Source organism: Natator depressus, chromosome 18 (genome assembly GCF_965152275.1).
Source record: "Natator depressus isolate rNatDep1 chromosome 18, rNatDep2.hap1, whole genome shotgun sequence".
NCBI lineage: Eukaryota > Metazoa > Chordata > Testudines > Cheloniidae > Natator > Natator depressus.
The window spans coordinates 10936379-10954726 of record NC_134251.1 but is presented as its reverse complement, the minus strand read 5'-3'; the positions used below and the strand labels follow the sequence as shown (position 1 = coordinate 10954726).

Here is an 18348-nt window from a genome sequence, read left to right as displayed (position 1 = left end):
GTTGGACAGCTGTCAACATAATAATCACTGCCACTGTGGAGATACTTGTTTGACAGTAGAGGCACCAAAAGAATGAATGAACGTGGTGAATGAACTGACTTTTGATTCCTAAAGGGAGAGCCTCTGATATGGGGTTGTTTCAGATTGGTGAGACCGTGTGGGGAAAGCTTCCTTTGCTCACTGTATACCTGTCCTGTGAATATAGGACTTCAGTTTCCAGTGCTGACAGTTTGACACAAAGGGGTGGGTGTGTATGTGTGTGTAAAAATGCTTTTATATCTCTCTTATGCTATATATTTCTATTTTTTTTCTCTTTCACTTTGTGCCAGGGTTGGTTCTCTAGACTTTGATTTATTATAACTGTGGCATCTCCACCAAGTTGTGTCAGTACCTAACATGTTTCTGTGAGATACATTTAATAAAGCCCTCTTTTATTCTTTTATAGCTGAAATGAAGACCCCAAAACGCAGACAGCCCTTTGTACCATTTGCGTTGCGGAATCACACCGGATGCACTCTATGGTTTGCTACCCTAACTACTACCCCTACCCGGTAAAGAACTGTTACGGTGTCATTCTAACAATATTTGTCATGCCTTTCTGTGATGCAGGTGCTGTGGGAAAGTAGATTTGTTTTCTGTTGATGTATCTTGCCCTTCCTGGCAACTATTTTTTAAATTCAAAAATTTTTAAAATAAAGCCAAGAGGAAACATAGTGACATTTGCCATAAATTTTTTTTAAAAAAACCACTTTTATTCATATTGGATCTAAATTTTTTAACAAAAACTAAAATGTCTAATCATGATGACCCTTTAATCACTTTGAAGCATTCTCAAGGTTGCCAGTACAATGTTTGATTTTCTTTTTAAACCTTTTAAAGACCATCTCCATGAGACAATTGTTTTTTTTATTTTTTATTTTATTTTTTTTTGGCAGAGCCCTGAGTTTTCTCTCATAAGTCAGGTTTTACCATATTGTGATGCTAAGTTGCCTTTTTGTTGAGGAATATGTACAAATTAAGAACAACAACTTAACTTATATCATAGAAGTCTTAGTCTGGTGTGATTCTGATTACAGTGCAGCGCTATCTCATAGTGGGAGTCCGGGTGTCGTTCCTGAGGAAAATGGAACATTTCTTGATGATGCACACAATGTCAGTGAGTGGCGAGAAGTTCTCACTAGTGAGGAGATTCCATTCGAATTTGAAGCCAGAGGGAAACTAAGACACAGGTGAAGGAGAAAAACCATCAGTTTTCCTTTGGAATTTATTCACTCATTTATATACACATTCATGGGAACATACTTTTTGGAATGCTGTCCAGTAGACTTTTTTTTTTAATATGTGGACATTTTTTAATCTTTCCTTGGTTTTTACATATTTGAAAATATATATCATCTGTGGCTAAATTCTGCCATTAGACAAGCATGGATGTCAATGGGAGTTGTGTATGAATGGTTTTTCTCATTTTAATTTTGTAAAAGTGGAGTTTCCTGTATTTCTAGAGAAATTTGTGGGGAAAAAAATTGTCAGTTTGCTTGACTGAGTGTCTGTGCACTCTGTGAAGAATACATGTTGGTTAGCAGTTGAATTTAAAATCAGAGGATACAAACGAATATTTAACAAGTTTATTTTTTGTTTTGCATGTACTGCATATGGGCTATAGTTTTATTTGTGTAGTTTGTATCGGCTGACATTGGATAATTGGCTCTTAAATTTAAAAGCACATTTTTAAATCCTTGGAATAGAAAACTGTCTTTTTACATTTGAATAGTCAAGAATTAATCTTCTCTTAAAACAACAGATAAATCCAAACATATATTGGTTCTAATTACTGTCTTGGCTTTCCTTTGTGAGATGATGCCTTAATGATAATTTGACTTTAACTGAACTGACAGGCACACACATGATCTAAGAATTCATCAGCTGCAAGTGAGAGTAAGTGGATGGGAACAAGTCAGTCCAGTGTCGGTAGACAAAGTTGGAACCTTTTTCCGATATGCAGCACCTGACAAGAACACATCATCTTCTACTGTAAGTTCTGATTCTGAGTATATTTCAATTATATCTTTTCACAGAGTTTACTTGGGTAGTCTTTTCTTCACAATTTTATTTCTAAAGCAGTGACTGTTCACTGATGGGACCTTCTTTCTCTTCAGTCAGCTCAAAATGAGTCTTTAGTGATCTTGGGTCAGTTACCAGCTGACAGTATTACACATTGCAAAAATAACATACATTCTGTAGTCTTCAAAGTTAGTCTGTGCTCAACAGAGAATCGGAGCGTAGAATGACAGAAATATTGCATTAGTAAGGTGTCACGGATCCATTGATTAAAATTCTGCATCCCACCAACATTGTTCCTATGTCCTAGTCCTCTATTTCAGGCTTATTAGGTCTGCCTTCCGTGGTTAATTAATTGAAAATAAACTATATTGACAATTTTGTATAATTCTGGGGTGGTGGTGCTTTGACAAAAATCTGTTTTGTGAATGAAAAAATTTAATTGGGCCAGCCCACAGGCTTGCATTCATGGTGGGGCCTAACGACAAAGCAAGCCTCTAGGCGTGAGGAGTAGATAATGAAACTGAAGGTCTCCAGGCTGCAAGTTGCAGCACCCCTAGGGAAATTAAAAGTTGTTGGTCTCTTGGCATTAGGCAGGACTTGGCTCTAAATTTACAAAATTATTCAAAGGGCAAATCACTATTCAGCAGGAGTTGAAATATTTTCAGTAGTCCTGACAGTTGCATATTATAGCAAGCATAGTATCTCAATTTCCTTGCCATATATATTTAAGATCTATTTTTGCTTATGTCAGGAAGATGATGTGGTTCCCTACTCTGTGGTAGAAATTACTCTGCATATATCTCTAATACTGACACATTTTCCAGTAACTCCCCTTTCTTCTTTGTTACAAAACAACAGAACTACAAACTACAGGAAACAATCACATTTTACTTTTTGGAACTAATCTTCCTGACCCCTCTCCAGAGCCATGGAGAGCATCAGGAAGACTATTGACTACAGTTTAGCTTTGCTTCTCACAAAGCAATGAGGTACTTTAGAAGGGACATTAGCAGTTTACAATGTGCTCTGATTGGTAAGTTTTACTTTATTCTTGTCTAGGTTGGTAGCCCTATCAGCAGAACAAATATAATACATCCCCACGTCTATGTGAGTACATTTTTTCATTGTTCCTTTAGATGTGTTAAAGTAGAATAATTCTATGAATGGAATGATGATTATTCTCTCTTTACAAACAGTTTGACAGACTTGATACAAATTGTACCCATGCAATGATGATTATCTGATTATGGAAGTCACAGTGTTACTCCTGAGGGAATTCCAAAAAAAAAAAAAAAAAAAAATTCTGCGAACAATATTTTAAAATTCTGCACATTTTATTTGTCAGTAAATAAATGTGGAGGCCCAGCATGGCAATGAGGAGCAAAGGCCACTGGCTGCATGGAGGTGGGAGATCACCCTGCAGCCCACCGTCCCACCCCCATTCTTCCCTGGGGACAGGGACTTGTGGTGAGGCTGCACCCAACCCTGACACAGCGCAAGGGCTGAGCTTGCCCCAGAAACACCCGGGGCCTTGCCCCTCTGCACCAGATGTGGGCAGATAGGCTCAGACCAGCAGGATCCAAGTATGGAGGGACTTAGTGTGGGGGGATCCAAGTGTGGGATGAGAGGGTTCTGTGTAGGGCAGTCTGGGTGCAGGGTACTCAGTGAGGGGTGCAGGTGCAGGGGGATCTGGATGCATAGGTGCTCGTTTCGGGGGGAGGTTCTAGGTGCAGTGGCAATGGGACTCGGGTGGGGGGGCAGGTGAAGTTGGTTAGGACTCGTGGGGGGGTGTCATCTGGGTGTGGAAGGATGGGGCTCGGCAGGGGGGTCTGAGAGTGAAGGGCTCAGCGTAAAGTTCAGGTGCTGGGGGAGTGGGGCTTGGTAGGTTAGGGGTATGGGTGCAGCTGATCTGAATCTCAGTGGGATGAGGGTCTGGGTGCGGGGTGGGCTGATCAGGGTAGGGGTTCAATGTGTCTGCTTAACAGGGGAACCCCAGCTGCCACTATTGCTATGGGGATGCTGCATGTAAGGATCCTGCTTCCCCCCCACCCCCACATTCCCCTACCCTTCTCTTCCCCTGTCCCATCACTCCCACATCCCCTTGTCCAATCCCATCCTCTTTCCCTTCCCCACTGCCTCTTCCCGCACTCCACCCTCTTAGCTCCGGCACTCACCATTGTACAGAAAACAGGATGGCTCCCAGCACACATAAAAGGGGAGGAAAACCGGCACTAGGACCCAGGAGGCAGTGTCCAGCTGCAGAGTCAGCTAGCCTGAGCAGCACCCTCCCTCACCCAGGCAGCTCTGGCACATGACCACTCTTGCGGCTTCCTTTGCTTCCCCATCATTTTCTTCAGAGAAGCAAAGATGTCTGGGGGGAACATGAATTCTGTGCGCATGCAGTGACACAGAATTCCCCCAGGAGTACAAAGTATTTGATATCTGATTCAATCACTCCTATTTCCTTGAACCTATTGTATGGTTACTTCCATTATTTCCTTTGCAAGGAAAGTTGTTGGTTTTTTCCATTCTGCCTCAAAAATAAGAGATCACCAAGGAATAACAACTTATTTCCTCCTTGCAGGACACCTTTCATAACACCAATGACCCTTACTCTTCTCTGTGACTTACCTCATTTCAAACTAATTTTGCAAGAGCACTAAACGTTGCTACTTCTCAGTCATCTCATCCAACACTGGGTGGAACTAATCTGTTTGCACACTAGATTATTTATAAATAATTTTATTTCTGAAGGACTAGGGGTTCTGCACAGCAATAATAGTTACCTCGTAATAATTCAGGAGACCAAACAAAGCTGTTCATCATTCTTCAACATTTCAATGGAGAGTCACCAACATCAGCTCTCCCACATTCCACAAGTGTGGATAGCTGTTTGTATAACTTTAACTTACATCCTTTTTCATGTTGGCAGAATCCACTAAGTTAGTAAAATAGCATTTTTGTGGGTTAGGGAGCATCTTGAACATCACTTCAATATTTCAAACAGGTCTCAAGAAACCCAGGCAATATGCACCTTTGTGTATATGTGAAATGAGTCCAGACTTTGTTTGGCGCTCTTGTCTAGGTTTTCCCCTTCTTTGATTCCGGTTTCATATCCTGTTGATCCTGTTCCTTTCAGCCTTCTTCCTCTTTCACTTTCCTTTTTGACCCAGAAATATTCTCCTTTCTTTCAACACAGATATCCCTGTGTCCTCTTGTTTGCTGCTTTGTTCTGACTATGCTCAATGCTACCTCATCCTCCAGATGTTATTTCTTAAGGGTGTGCACTTTAATAGGGAGACACCATAGACCTCACTCTCTACTGCCTTGGGTCATCAGTTACACGTTTGTGAGGTGAATATAAAATCCTACCAAATCAATATGTTAACACTTAATACCACTAGTCATTCTATCCCAGATGTAAATAATTACATAAGGTGCAAGGGTTTTGGAGAATAAGACCACAGTAGTTTCCAGGATGACTGAGCACTTGTTAAATGTTACTGTCCAGAACTGTAACTAGTTCGCTCTGGCACTGACTTCGTTAAATATGGAAGAGGATCTGCAGACTTTTAGAGCAGCTAAGAGGAAAAAAGAATAATGGGCGCATCTGATAGAGTTTTTTCTTGGAATAGATTCATAGGCATTTGGTACCTGTAAAGGTAGAAGGGATGGGTGAGTGGGTAGTTTATTTATTTAAATTTCTGAATGTTTTAATGTGAATCTTTTTGAGAACTGACCACTCATAGAGTTTAAGGTCAGAAGGGACCATCATGATCATCTAGTCTGGCCTTCTGCACATTGCAGGCCACAGAACCTCACTTACTCACTCATTTAATAGACCCCTAACCTCTGGCTATGTTACTGAAATCATGATTTAAAGACTTCATGTTACAGAAAATCCACAATTTACACTAGTTTAAACTTGCAAGTGACCTGGGCCCCATGCGGCAGAGGAAGGCGAAAACTTCCCAGGGTCTCTGACAATCTGACCTGGGAGAAAATTCCTTCCTAACGCCAAATATGGCAATCAGTTAGACCCTGAGCAGGTGTGCAAGACTCACCAGCTAGACACCTGGGAAAGAATTCTCTGTAGTAACTCTGAGCCCGCCCCATCTAGTGTCCCGTCATCAGCCATTGAAGATATTTGCAGCTACTAGTCGTAGATCAGCTACATGCCATTGTACGCAGTCTCATATCATCCCCTCCATAAACTTATCAAGCTCAGTCTTGAAGCCAGGCTTTTTGCCCCACTGCTCCCCTTGGAAGGCTGGTCCAGAACTGCCACTAATCACGAAAAGGCTTTAAGAACCATTGCAGTCTGTTGTCTCAGCTCTGTTCTCATTTACTTTGACACTCTAATCTGCACCAAACTAAAAAAGGAAAATCTTTTACAAGCTGGCACTGCTCGACATGTTTGCCCCTTTGCAAAGGAAGCATAAGAAGAAAAGGCTGCTTGCTATATAGGACACGTTACTCTTTCTCTAACTCTGACCTATTTATTTATTTATTTTGTATTGTGGTAGCACCTAAACTTTGGATTGTTCTAGGTACTGCGCACACATAACACAAAGGTCCCTGACCCACCGAGCTTACTGTCTCAGTAGGACACTGGTTCTGGGCACATCTTCACACCATAAAACTCTTTAAAAACTGATATATTTAGTGCTCACAATTAAGTATGGGGGAAGACTGAGGCATAAGCAAACTGAATGGAAATTCCAGTTGATACATTTACCTTAATAGAAAATCCAAAGCCCATTGAAATTAGTGGAAATTCTCTCTTGCTTTACAATGAGTTTTGGAGCATGTCTTTAATTCCTTTGAGGATTGTATCCTGTGGGGCTTAAAATATGGCATTTTAGGAAAGGAAGAGTAAGGCTTCTCCTATACTGCATAAACCTTTGATTTAAATATTGCAAGAAGTGTTCAGTATTGTAGTAATATGAGCTACCTGCAACAGAAGGGAACATTGGCAAAAGACCCACACTGGCCAGATTATCAAAAATCAATCTGCATAAGTAGCAGAATGACAAACTCTATTTTTGGTAGAAGAATACTGTCTCCTCAAACACTATCATTGAATGACTCTTGGACAGAGTCACTAATTCCAGGAAAAAGAAGTGTTAGTTTCTCCCTGCCAGAATTTTTGTTTATTATGGAATCAATTTTAAAACAACAATCCTAAATGGTGAAGCTAAGATATCTTGGCACTGCTGCTCATCTCCTGCTGCTGTTGTCGTCCGCAACGCTGGGAGCACAAGGTTAAATACAGAACTATTTGTCTTCCACCTGAACTGAGTTTAGCGTTCACCAGAAATATTTAAGAGCAAAACTTTAAGAATTAAATAAAAAATACTATAACATAACATGATAGCAAGATTATATTTGTTAATACTTCTCTTCAAAATCTTTAGAATTCTTCTTTAAGGACATAATATTTTGAAATAGAAAATCTCAAGTAAATTGCTAACTCCATAACTGAGGTTAGTATTGTGAGTTGCTTTCATTGGATGGTGAGTTTAGTTGATGTGTCTAGTTTTATTTAAAATCTTGTGAACTTTGTACCCGGAACTGGGGCTGTGTTTAAAAAAACAAAATACTTCTGTGTTTTTCCTTATGATCTTAGACTTGCTGAATGTGCTGCTGGCAAGTTTCAGCAAAACTATGTACATTTCATTGTGTTATATTTGTTTTTTTTACGTTGTTTTAATAAAGTTTTTGGCAGTTCAAAATCCTGGACTGACTGTCCGTTCTTTCTCAAATACAAGAACATTGTCAGCATGTTCTGGGCACAGTCTCTTAAAATAATAGTTGCTGTAGCAATTTTTCTTTGGGACCATATACAGTATGGATTTTTTATGTTTCTGTAGTGTGAAGGGAAAAATGAATTGTTTTAAAGTTTATAATGTCACTAAGGATTTTGTGATAATGCATTGTGTGTGTGTATGTGTTAATATTTGTTAATCTAGCTATCTGAGGATATTTTTCTGACTGTGTACGCAGAAGGGCAGTGACTGTGAAAGGAGTGGGAAGCACTGAGGAAAATGAGAATGAACAGAACCTTGATTTATCGCAGGCTGTTTTGAAATTTTTTGAAAGCATGAAACATACTAATAAAAATCTTTAGCATAAACAATGCTCTTAACATTCTAGCTCAGGAATGCCCAGGATGCAGCCATTTTCCTGTTTGCTACCATATATAGGGAGCTGCAGTTCATAAAGAGCAATGATTATAGCAGGCCAAATCTGCTCTTCCTTTCTAGTGGGTTCCTTGTGTTTTTATTTTCATTCCTTTTTTCCTGTAGGTTGAGAAGCCCAAATAATGAGCTCATGTTTATCAAACATGATATAAGCACAAGGCAAAATTATGGGTATTTTAAAAAATATATGAAATGTGTAAATTAGGTGTGGCCCTTGGGTTACTGGCAAGCTGCAGTTACTGCAAAGTTTGGGCGTTCCTTTGCTATTTATCATCATTGCATTTTCTGATACCTAAACTTTTAAAATGGCTTTGCAGTTTTCTTCATTGCCTCCAGTTCGTGTGGTATTTGAAGTTACCATGGAAGGTAGCGCCCGGAAGGTGATTACTGTGCGCTCTGCGTTGATTGTGAAAAACAGGCTGGAAACACCAATGGAATTAAGGCTGGATAGCCCTTCCGCTCCTGACAGTAAGTCTCAGAATGCTATCGCTACACTGCCCCGCTACATATCAGTGAGAAAAACCTTATCCGGCAGAGCCATTTATGATGGCCCCAGTTTTTGGTTGTTGCAAAATTTTTCTTGTCCTATTCTCCAGTAAAAATGAATGTCTAGAAGATGCCATCAAAAGGTTCAAAGTATAAAAGCAAGTAAGACCTCCCAACAAATCTTATGTAGAGATTTTTCCTGCGGATAAAGTATGAAATCTCAAGCAACAACAAGAATTTTGTGTTAGGCTATTGTCAAGTTTAGTGTGACATTCCTGTCCCCAGCTTCTTTCAAAGCAGAAGAAAGGAATGCTTAAAGTATTGTGCTTTGTTTACTTATCTTCAGTTTAGAAGAGTCAGACTTCTTTTATTTCTTTGCCTTAAGTCAAAATTACATAAGTTTGTTGTTTACAATAGATTCTTTATCCAACGTCTAGGATTTTCATCGTCTTACAAACAGCTTGAGAGTTCTATTAACAAGTGCATTTGAAAGACTTTACCGTATATTTGTGTCATATGAGACAGGGCTTGCTTCTTTTTCTTTAACTGCAGCTATGTGACAGTCACCTTTCACCTGAGCAAGGAAAACGCTAGTACTGGCAAAGAAGTGAATTCTGTACTTGGGAGTATTTCATTGCAGATCCGATGCACTGGGATATAGTGGTCTCGCACCCACGCTCTTGAACAGTTTTTAACCCAAATTATCTTTTTACATCCACCACAATGGCAGAAGAACTGATTACCCCAATGAAGTTTGATTCCTTGAACTGAAGTTCTGAAAAACACCTGAATTTGTTTTTTCTTGGAGGGGGTGAGGGGACTGAGGAGAAGAGCGGCGGTGGGAGGATGGGGGAACCTTACAGATTTCAACACTACTTGCGTTGACAAAAAATAGCCCTAACTAGGGGGGAAATGGTCAACAAGCTAAACTGAAGGAACCAAAGGGAGTTTCAATTTGCTGCTTAGGTGAATTGGAGGAGATGAGGATGAGAGAGGGCCACATCTCCTTATGAGTCTATGTCTAGAACATGCCACAGATGAGATGAAGTCCTTGTGTCCTCCAACAGTCAGAATTTGGCAGAGGGTTTCGGTCTTTGGTGTTGTGTGCAGACGTAATTCAAGAGTGTGGATTTATTTTGACAATTTACTTGAACTCTAGTAATAGATGAGTAACTTTTCTTTCCACACCCACTTAAAATGGTACTTTTAACTAAGGCAACCAGAGAAACAAAGTTAGAACTCCAGATAATTTTTTTTAATCCATTCCAATTTGTCTGGAATCAGCCCTCTGGTTCTATAAGCAGCACTTTCTTGACTCACTATTAGGGGCACTTTAAACAACAGCTTGGCATTTGGACCGGATGAACTACATCTAATGGGAAATGTACTGCTTCTTTCATTAAATGTGTTGTCCAGAATTTATAACTGAAGAAATTATTTATAGTTTGACCAAAGGATGCAACCTGAAGCATGTGTTTTCTTTGTGATTTGGTTGCAGAACCGGTAGTGCTTCCAGCAGTAATGCCAGGGGATTCCTTTGCTATTCCATTACACCTTACATCTTGGCGATTGCAGGCCAGGCCAAAAGGAATGGGAGTCTTTTTCTGTAAGACTCCCATTCATTGGACTAATGTGCAGAAGGCAGCAGAGGTATGTAGCAGCAAACGAGAGTGCCATTCGATGGAGTCTGAAAACAGCCGATTTTTCAGGTAATTAAGACCTTATAAGGCTAAATATTTTGCTATAACTTACCAGTTCTTGATAGGTGAATTAATGTGAAAGTAAGTAGCACTAGAAAAAGCTAAAGTGGAATGGGAAAGAGATTGTTCCGAGATAGAACTTTTGTAGTGTTGTTTTTGTTTGACCCCTTATGTATAATACGAGATGTTTAAGTGTGACTATACTGTAATTTATACAAGGAAGATTAGATGGGATATAAGGTCATATCCATCAGGGTATTTAAAAATAGAAAATGGACCCTGCCATGATGGCTAGATGGAAGAGCGTCGGGTCTCCATCCCAATCCCACAATCTGTGGCTGGATGTAAGAGGGTAGGGAACCACAAATCACTCTCCCAATTTCCTTTGATAAACAGCCACTACAGGAGCAGGAAGCAAAAATTAACATTAGTTTGTCTGTGACACTTTCTTCTTTGCTGACATCGGAAGGGTACAGAATCTTCTTAGGAACCAGAAAACAGTAAAAAGAACAGGAGTACTTGTGGCACCTTAGAGACTAACCAATTTATTTGAGCATAAGCTTTCGTGAGCTACAGCTCACTTCATCGGATGCATACTGTGGAAAATACAGAAGATGTTTGTTTTTATACACACAAATCATGAAAAAATGGGTGTTTATCACTACAAAAGGTTTTCTCTCCCCCCACCCCACTCTCCTGCTGGTAATAGCTTATGTAAAGTGATCACTCTTCTTACAATGTGTATGGTAATCAAGGTGGGCCATTTCCAGCACAAATCCAGGGTTTAACAAGAACGTCTTGGGGGGGGGGGGCGGGAGGGGGAGAGGGTTAGGAAAACAAGGAGAAATAGGTTACCTTGCATAATGACTTAGCCACTCCCAGTCTCTATTCAAGCCTAAGTTAATTGTATCCAATTTGCAAATGAATTCCAATTCAGCAGTCTCTCGCTGGAGTCTGGATTTGAAGTTTTTCTGTTGTAATATCGCAACTTTCATGTCTGTAATCTCGTGACCAGAGAGATTGAAGTGTTCTCCAACTGGTTTATGAATGTTATAATTCTTGACATCTGATTTGTGTCCATTTATTCTTTTACGTAGAGACTGTCCAGTTTGACCAATGTACATGGCAGAGGGGCATTGTTGGCACGATGGCATATATCACATTGGTAGATGTACAGGTGAACGAGCCTCTGATAGTGTGGCTGATGTTATTACCAACAGGAGAGTGGGTTTGTGTGTGTGTGTGTGGGGGGGGGGGGGGGGGAGAAAACCTGGATTTGTGCTGGAAATGGCCCACCTTGATTATCATACACATTGTAAGGAGAGTGATCACTTTAGATAAGCTATTACCAGCAGGAGAGTGGGGTGGGGGGAGAGAGAACCTTTTGTAGTGATAAACATCCATTTTTTCATGATTTGTGTGTATAAAAACAAACATCTTCTATATTTTCCACAGTATGCATCCGATGAAGTGAGCTGTAGCTCACGAAAGCTTATGCTCAAATAAATTGGTTAGTCTCTAAGGTGCCACAAGTACTCCTTTTCTTTTTGCGAATACAGACTAACACGGCTGTTACTCTGAAACCTGTCAGAAAACAGTAAAGCATTAGAGGCTTTTTAAAGTTTCTGTCATAAGACCAAAACAGTTCTTATACCAGTTCTTGACCATCCCTATAGCAAAAGTGTAAAATTACAAAACAACCACTCTATTAACCTTTAATGTAATAAAATCAATTAATAGAAATTAGAGATGGGAATTAGGTTACCTAGTCTGTCCTTCTGCCAGTGCAGGATTGTTACTTATGGTCCAAGTGCATTGTCCAAAATATTAAGTACTCTGTTTTAATTCCCATAATGTCAACACGTAATGAACACTGCATGGTATCTCGTAATTCCTTAGTTTGATACAGATAGGAATGCCATCAACTTGTTTGGCCTTTCCCAGACCTAAAGAAGAGCTCTGTGTGGCTCAAAAGCTTCTCTCATCATCAGAAGTTGGTCCACTAAAAGATATTACATCACCCATCTTGTCTCTTGAGGCTTTATATATGACATTCCTAAAAATAGTTGAGGGAAATGACCTTTGCTTAGTGAATAGTTATCATTTCATAAAGCCAGAGGTTTATAGTTCAGATTTTTTAAAAATATATACTGTTTTGAGGTCATTACTGTAGGATGCTAAACAATTTTTATAAGATGTGAGTACCTCTCCAAAGAACATGTTACCTGAAGAAGTGTTGTTGTTTTACTTCCTCATGTGATTGCCTAATTTAAATCCCAAAAGACAATATTGTCTAGTGGTTAGAACAGGGAGGACAAGAAAAACAAAAATACAATTGCATTATACAGAGTAATTCTAATTTATTTTGGCAAGTATAATTTAGTTTTAAATAATCAATACTTCATAGCGTACCAGTAAATGTACTGTAATATATTTTGTAAAAGTTTAGTAGTTTAGAGACCACTTTGCTATTAAGTATGTGTTGAGAAGTGTAATGGGATTTTTTTCTGAGGATAATCAGTTTGTAGATTAAGGAAGATTCTACTATAATTATGTGTGGTGGTTCACAGATTTGTTATGAGGTGTAATTGTTTGTAAACTGTTTTGGGAGTATCAGATGAGAGTCAATATAAGTGCAAAATATTTGGAATATTTTACAGTCAAGTTTAAAATGTTTATTATGGAGAATTAATTCTAAATGCTGTACGGGTTTTGAATCGTGTAAATTGCACTGTGGCATGAGATTCAAGTGCTAGCGAAGCCAAAGTACAGCTATTCCATTCAGTCCATTGCTCTTTTTTCACATGCATCTGTCTTTCTTCATAGGTTTTGTGTGGCTATAAAGAAAGAGAATTATCCAGATTACATGCCCTCAAACATATTTTCTGACAGTGCTAAACAGATTTTCAGACAGCCTGGGCATACCATTTATCTCCTGCCAACTGTGGGAATCTGTAACTTGCTACCTTGTGAACTCGAATTTTATGTTAAAGGGATGCCGATTAACGGGACACTAAAACCTGGCAAGGAGGCAGCGCTGCACACAGCGGATACATCTCAGAACATTGAGCTTGGTAAGGCATTATAGAGGTATTATTATTTGTGGCTAGTACAAGAGCAGCTCAGAATGACTGCATGTTTTGTTATACAAACAACTATGGCACCAAAAAGAAAAATAAGCTTTTTAACACAATGTGATGTTTTCATTGGGTTGCAGCATTTCTGTTAGCCGATGGCCAGGGATGTTTGGTGAGGTGCCAGCTATGCCCGTTTATACCATCCGTGACTTTAACCGCTAGGACGCACTGTCCCTTCGCGGCGGGCAGCCCGGGCTAGGCTGACGGATGCCCCAAGGTCCTAACCACCCGTGACTTTAACTGCTAGAGCTCAGAGCTCCTTCGCAGCGGGCAGTCAACACTGACTGACAGGTGCCCCAATGGCAGCACTAAGAGCCTCTCCACACCCGTGACTTTAACTGCTAGAGCTCAGAGCTCCTTCGCAGCGGGCAGTCAGGATTGACTGACAGGTGCCCCAAGAGTTTGCCCCGTGGAGGCGGCACAACTCAACGCTAGGCTCTTAGTACTCTCACCTAATGGCCAGGCTTTATAGCCAAAACGGCTGAGGTTCTTTAATTGTGTTGGCTGCTTCACAGTAAACCAGAGAAACAAGTCAGGCTTATGCACAAATGGTTACCAAAATTTATTAAACTAGATTCTAATCATGTGGTTACAAAATTGCTAGTGCCTACTTATTTAAATGTAGAGATGTTACACACACAAACAAGTTACAAAACTGAAGCTACAATCCCAAAGAAAGAAAACAAAGTATAGAGCTCTATTTCAAAATATGTGTACACTAAAGATAGGAGATCAGGTGTGGGTGCTTCTTACCCTCCTTGCATCTCTCGATTCCAGCGGTGCCAAGCCAGGATCGGTCACTCAATTCCGCGGAAAGACGAATAAGGGACAAGGCTCAGGGACCCTCTTAGCTGCAGAAGCCTTGGGAGGCTGTCACTTATCTGACCAGCAGATAGATAGTGAAAAGCACTCCAAAAATCATGGTGCTGTAGGTCCCCTACTTATACCTCTGTACTCCTTTATTCTCTTTCTCCTTTCTATGCTAAATTGGGGCTGGTCTGTCGGGGTGACGCCAGCTCTCGCAAGAGTAGTTCACACTTGCAAGGGAGAAACAATAAGTTTCGACTACTGGACACTTCTTTTATCAGGGTAAATATTTTCCCACCTAGGATGTTGGTGTGTGTGCATCATGCTGTTTTAGTAGGGGCTAAGAGCCATGTCTGTCACAGCGCCTCTGCCTGCTGTGAGCCCAATTGTTGTATACGTTCCCAGAGGCACATTGTCGCAGCACACCTGTGCTTCTCTCAGCTTCAAAGGCTGTGCTGGAGTGCCCTGGTGTTTTGGCTCCCGTGTGTTTCCAGCAATGCTGGTCTGAGGGGGGGGGGCTGGCTGTCTGGCTACAATTTCTTATGAAATTGTTCATCTCTCTCTCTCACTCACACACGCCCACCCACCCCAATTAGAAAAAAAAATTAATAATTGGAACATCTGATAGAAATCTGAGTTGCTCCCCTTTTCCCTCACCTCTTCCCCTTTGTTCCCCATACGCAGCAAAAATAATGCCAGAAAGGAGCCAAACAAGAGTCTCTAGTGGCTTGAGTTGGTGTAGTTTAATTTCGTTCAGAGATTCAAAATGGTATCTTGTCATGGACAAGCCTAGGTGTTATCAAGCACAGTGTAAAACGTCTGTGGGCTTTCTTGTAGTCTCCATGCAACATCCTGGAGTGTTAGGATATGTCTACACAGCAGTTAGACACCCATGGCTGGCCTATGCCAGCCAACTTGGGCTCGGGTGCAGGGCTGTTTCGTTGCTGTGTAGACTTACAGGATCGGGCTGGAGCCTGGGCTCTAGCACCCTGTGATGTGGGAGGGTCCCAGAGCCTGGGCTCCAGCCCAAGTCTGGAAGGCTGCACAGCAATGAAACAGCCCTGCAGCACAAGCCCAAGTCATAGAATATCAGGGTTGGAAGGGACCTCAGGAGGTCATCTAGTCCAACCCCCTGCTCCAAAGCAGGACCAAGTCAGCTGGCATGGGCCAGCCACTGGTGTCTAGTTGCTGTGTAGACACATCCTTAAAGGCTCTGTCAAATGAGTGGGTTATGTCAGTTTGTGGGCACTTGTCACCAGGGGGATTTGATAGGGTTTGAGTAGCTGGGATGATTAGTGTACCTCTCACTGGTAGGGGTTTGAAGACTTTCAGAGCATACAAAACTCAAAGGGGAGGCATTAGTAGAGAGTCATCTGGTCCCCACATTAGTCTTGCAAGGTGGAAGTAATTGTTTCGGGCCAACAAACTATGGAGGTCTTGGAGAAATACTGGTGGTAGGAGGAAACTGATGCTGATATTTTCAGAGGTGCAGTGTAGACTTCATTTGATGTATCTATAAGTTTATCTCTGATCTTGAGATACTACAGTTGAAAGAAATTGTCTCTTTAATGACAGGTTTCAGAGTAACAGCCGTGTTAGTCTGTATTCGCAAAAAGAAAAGGAGTACTTGTGGCACCTTAGAGACTAACCAATTTATTTGAGCATAAGCTTTCGTGAGCTACAGCTCACTTCATCGGATGCATACTGTGGAAAGTGTAGAAGATCTTTTTATATACACACAAAGCATGAAAAAATACCTCCTCCCACCCCACTCTCCTGCTGGTAATAGCTTATCTAAAGTGATCACTCTCCTTACAATGTGTATGATGATCAAGGTGGGCCATTTCCAGCACAAATCCAGGGTTTAACAAGAACGTCGGGGGGGGGGGGGGTAGGAAAAAACAAGGGGAAATAGGTTACCTTGCATAATGACTTAGCCGCTCCCAGTCTTTATTCAAGCCTAAGTTAATTGTATCCAATTTGCAAATGAATTCCAATTCAGCAGTCTCTCGCTGGAGTCTGGATTTGAAGTTTTTTTTTGTAATATCGCAACTTTCATGTCTGTAATCTCGTGACCAGAGAGATTGGAGTGTTCTCCGACTGGTTTTTGAAGGTTATAATTCTTGACATCTGATTTGTGTCCATTTTATTCTTTTACGTAGAGACTGTCCAGTTTGACCAATGTACATGACAGAGGGGCATTGCTGGCACATGATGGCATATATCACATTGGTGGATGTGCAGGTGAACGAGCCTCTGATAGTGTAGCTGATGTTATTAGGCCCTGTGATGGTGTCCCCTGAATAGATATGTGGGCACAGCTGGCAATGGGCTTTGTTGCAAGGATAGGTTCCTGGGTTAGTGGTTCTGTTGTGTGGTATGTGGTTGCTGGTGAGTATTTGCTTCAGGTTGGGGGGCTGTCTGTAGGCAAGCACTGGCCTGTCTCCCAAGATTTGTGAGAGTGTTGGGTCATCCTTCAGGATAGGTTGTAGATCCTTAATAATGCGTTGGAGGGGTTTTAGTTGGGGGCTGAAGGTGACGGCTAGTGGCGTTCTGTTATTTTCTTTGTTAGGCCTGTCCTGTAGTAGGTGACTTCTGGGAACTCTTCTGGCTCTATCAATCTGTTTCTTCACTTCTGCAGGTGGTTATTGTAGTTGTAAGAATGCTTGATAGAGATCTTGTAGGTGTTTGTCTCTGTCTGAGGGGTTGGAGCAAATGCGGTTGTATCGCAGAGCTTGGCTGTAGACGATGGATCGTGTGGTGTGGTCAGGGTGAAAGCTGGAGGCATGTAAGTAGGAATAGCGGTCAGTAGGTTTCCGGTATAGGGTGGTGTTTATGTGACCATCGTTTATTAGCACTGTAGTGTCCAGGAAGTGGATCTCTTGTGTGGACTGGACCAGGCTGAGGTTGATGGTGGGATGGAAATTGTTGAAATCATGGTGGAATTCCTCAAGGGCTTCTTTTTCATGGGTCCAGATGATGAAGATGCCATCAATATAGCGCAAGTAGAGTAGGGGCGTTAGGGGACTAGAGCTGAGGAAGCGTTGTCCTAAGTCAGCCATAAAAATGTTGGCATACTGTGGGGCCATGCGGGTACCCATGGCAGTGCCGCTGATTTGAAGGTATACATTGTCCCCAAATGTAAAATAGTTATGGGTAAGGACAAAGTCACAAAGTTCAGCTACCAGGTTAGCCGTGACATTATCGGGGATAGTGTTCTTGATGGCTTGTAGTCCATCTTTGTATGGAATGTTGGTGTAGAGGGCTTCTGCATCCATAGTGGCCAGGATGGTGTTATCAGGAAGATCACCGATGGATTGTAGTTTCCTCAGGAAGTCAGTGGTGTCTCGAAGGTAGCTGGGCGTGCTGGTAGCGTAGGGCCTGAGGAGGGAGTCTACATAGCCAGACAATCCTGCTGTCAGGGTGCCAATGCCTGAGATGATAGGGCGCCCAGGGTTTCCAGGTTTATGGATCTTGGGTAGTAGATAGAATATCCCAGGTCGGGGTTCCAGGGGTGTGTCTGTGCGGATTTGACCTTGTGCTTTTTCAGGGAGTTTCTTGAGCAAATGCTGTAGTTTCTTTTGGTAACTCTCAGTGGGATCAGAGGGTAATGGCTTGTAGAAAGTGGTGTTGGAGAGCTGCCGAGCAGCCTCTTGTTCATATTCCGACCTATTCATGATAACAACAGCACCTCCTTTGTCAGCAGGAGAGTGGGTTTGTGTGTGTTTGGGGGGTGCGGGGGGGTGAGAGAACCTGGATTTGTGCTGGAAATGGCCCAACTTGATTATCATACACATTGTAAGGAGAGTGATCACTTTAGATAAGCTATTACCAGCAGGAGAGTGGGGTGGGAGGAGGTATTTTTTCATGCTTTGCGTGTATATAAAAAGATCTTCTACACTTTCCACAGTATGCATCCGATGAAGTGAGCTGTAGCTCACGAAAGCATAAGCT

The 18348-nt window shown here is 41.5% G+C and overlaps 1 protein-coding gene across 1 annotated transcript in view; it reads left to right on the top strand.

Moving 5' to 3' along the window:
- Nucleotides 1–18348, top strand: part of VPS13D (vacuolar protein sorting 13 homolog D) — a 200680-nt gene that overhangs the window by 68106 nt on the left and 114226 nt on the right. Inside the window, exons 41-47 of the mRNA XM_074933956.1 lie at nucleotides 446–551; nucleotides 1077–1229; nucleotides 1896–2031; nucleotides 3121–3168; nucleotides 8582–8732; nucleotides 10249–10459; nucleotides 13277–13524. Coding sequence (XP_074790057.1) covers nucleotides 446–551; nucleotides 1077–1229; nucleotides 1896–2031; nucleotides 3121–3168; nucleotides 8582–8732; nucleotides 10249–10459; nucleotides 13277–13524 — 1053 coding nt within the window. The remainder of the gene's footprint in view (nucleotides 1–445; nucleotides 552–1076; nucleotides 1230–1895; nucleotides 2032–3120; nucleotides 3169–8581; nucleotides 8733–10248; nucleotides 10460–13276; nucleotides 13525–18348) is intronic.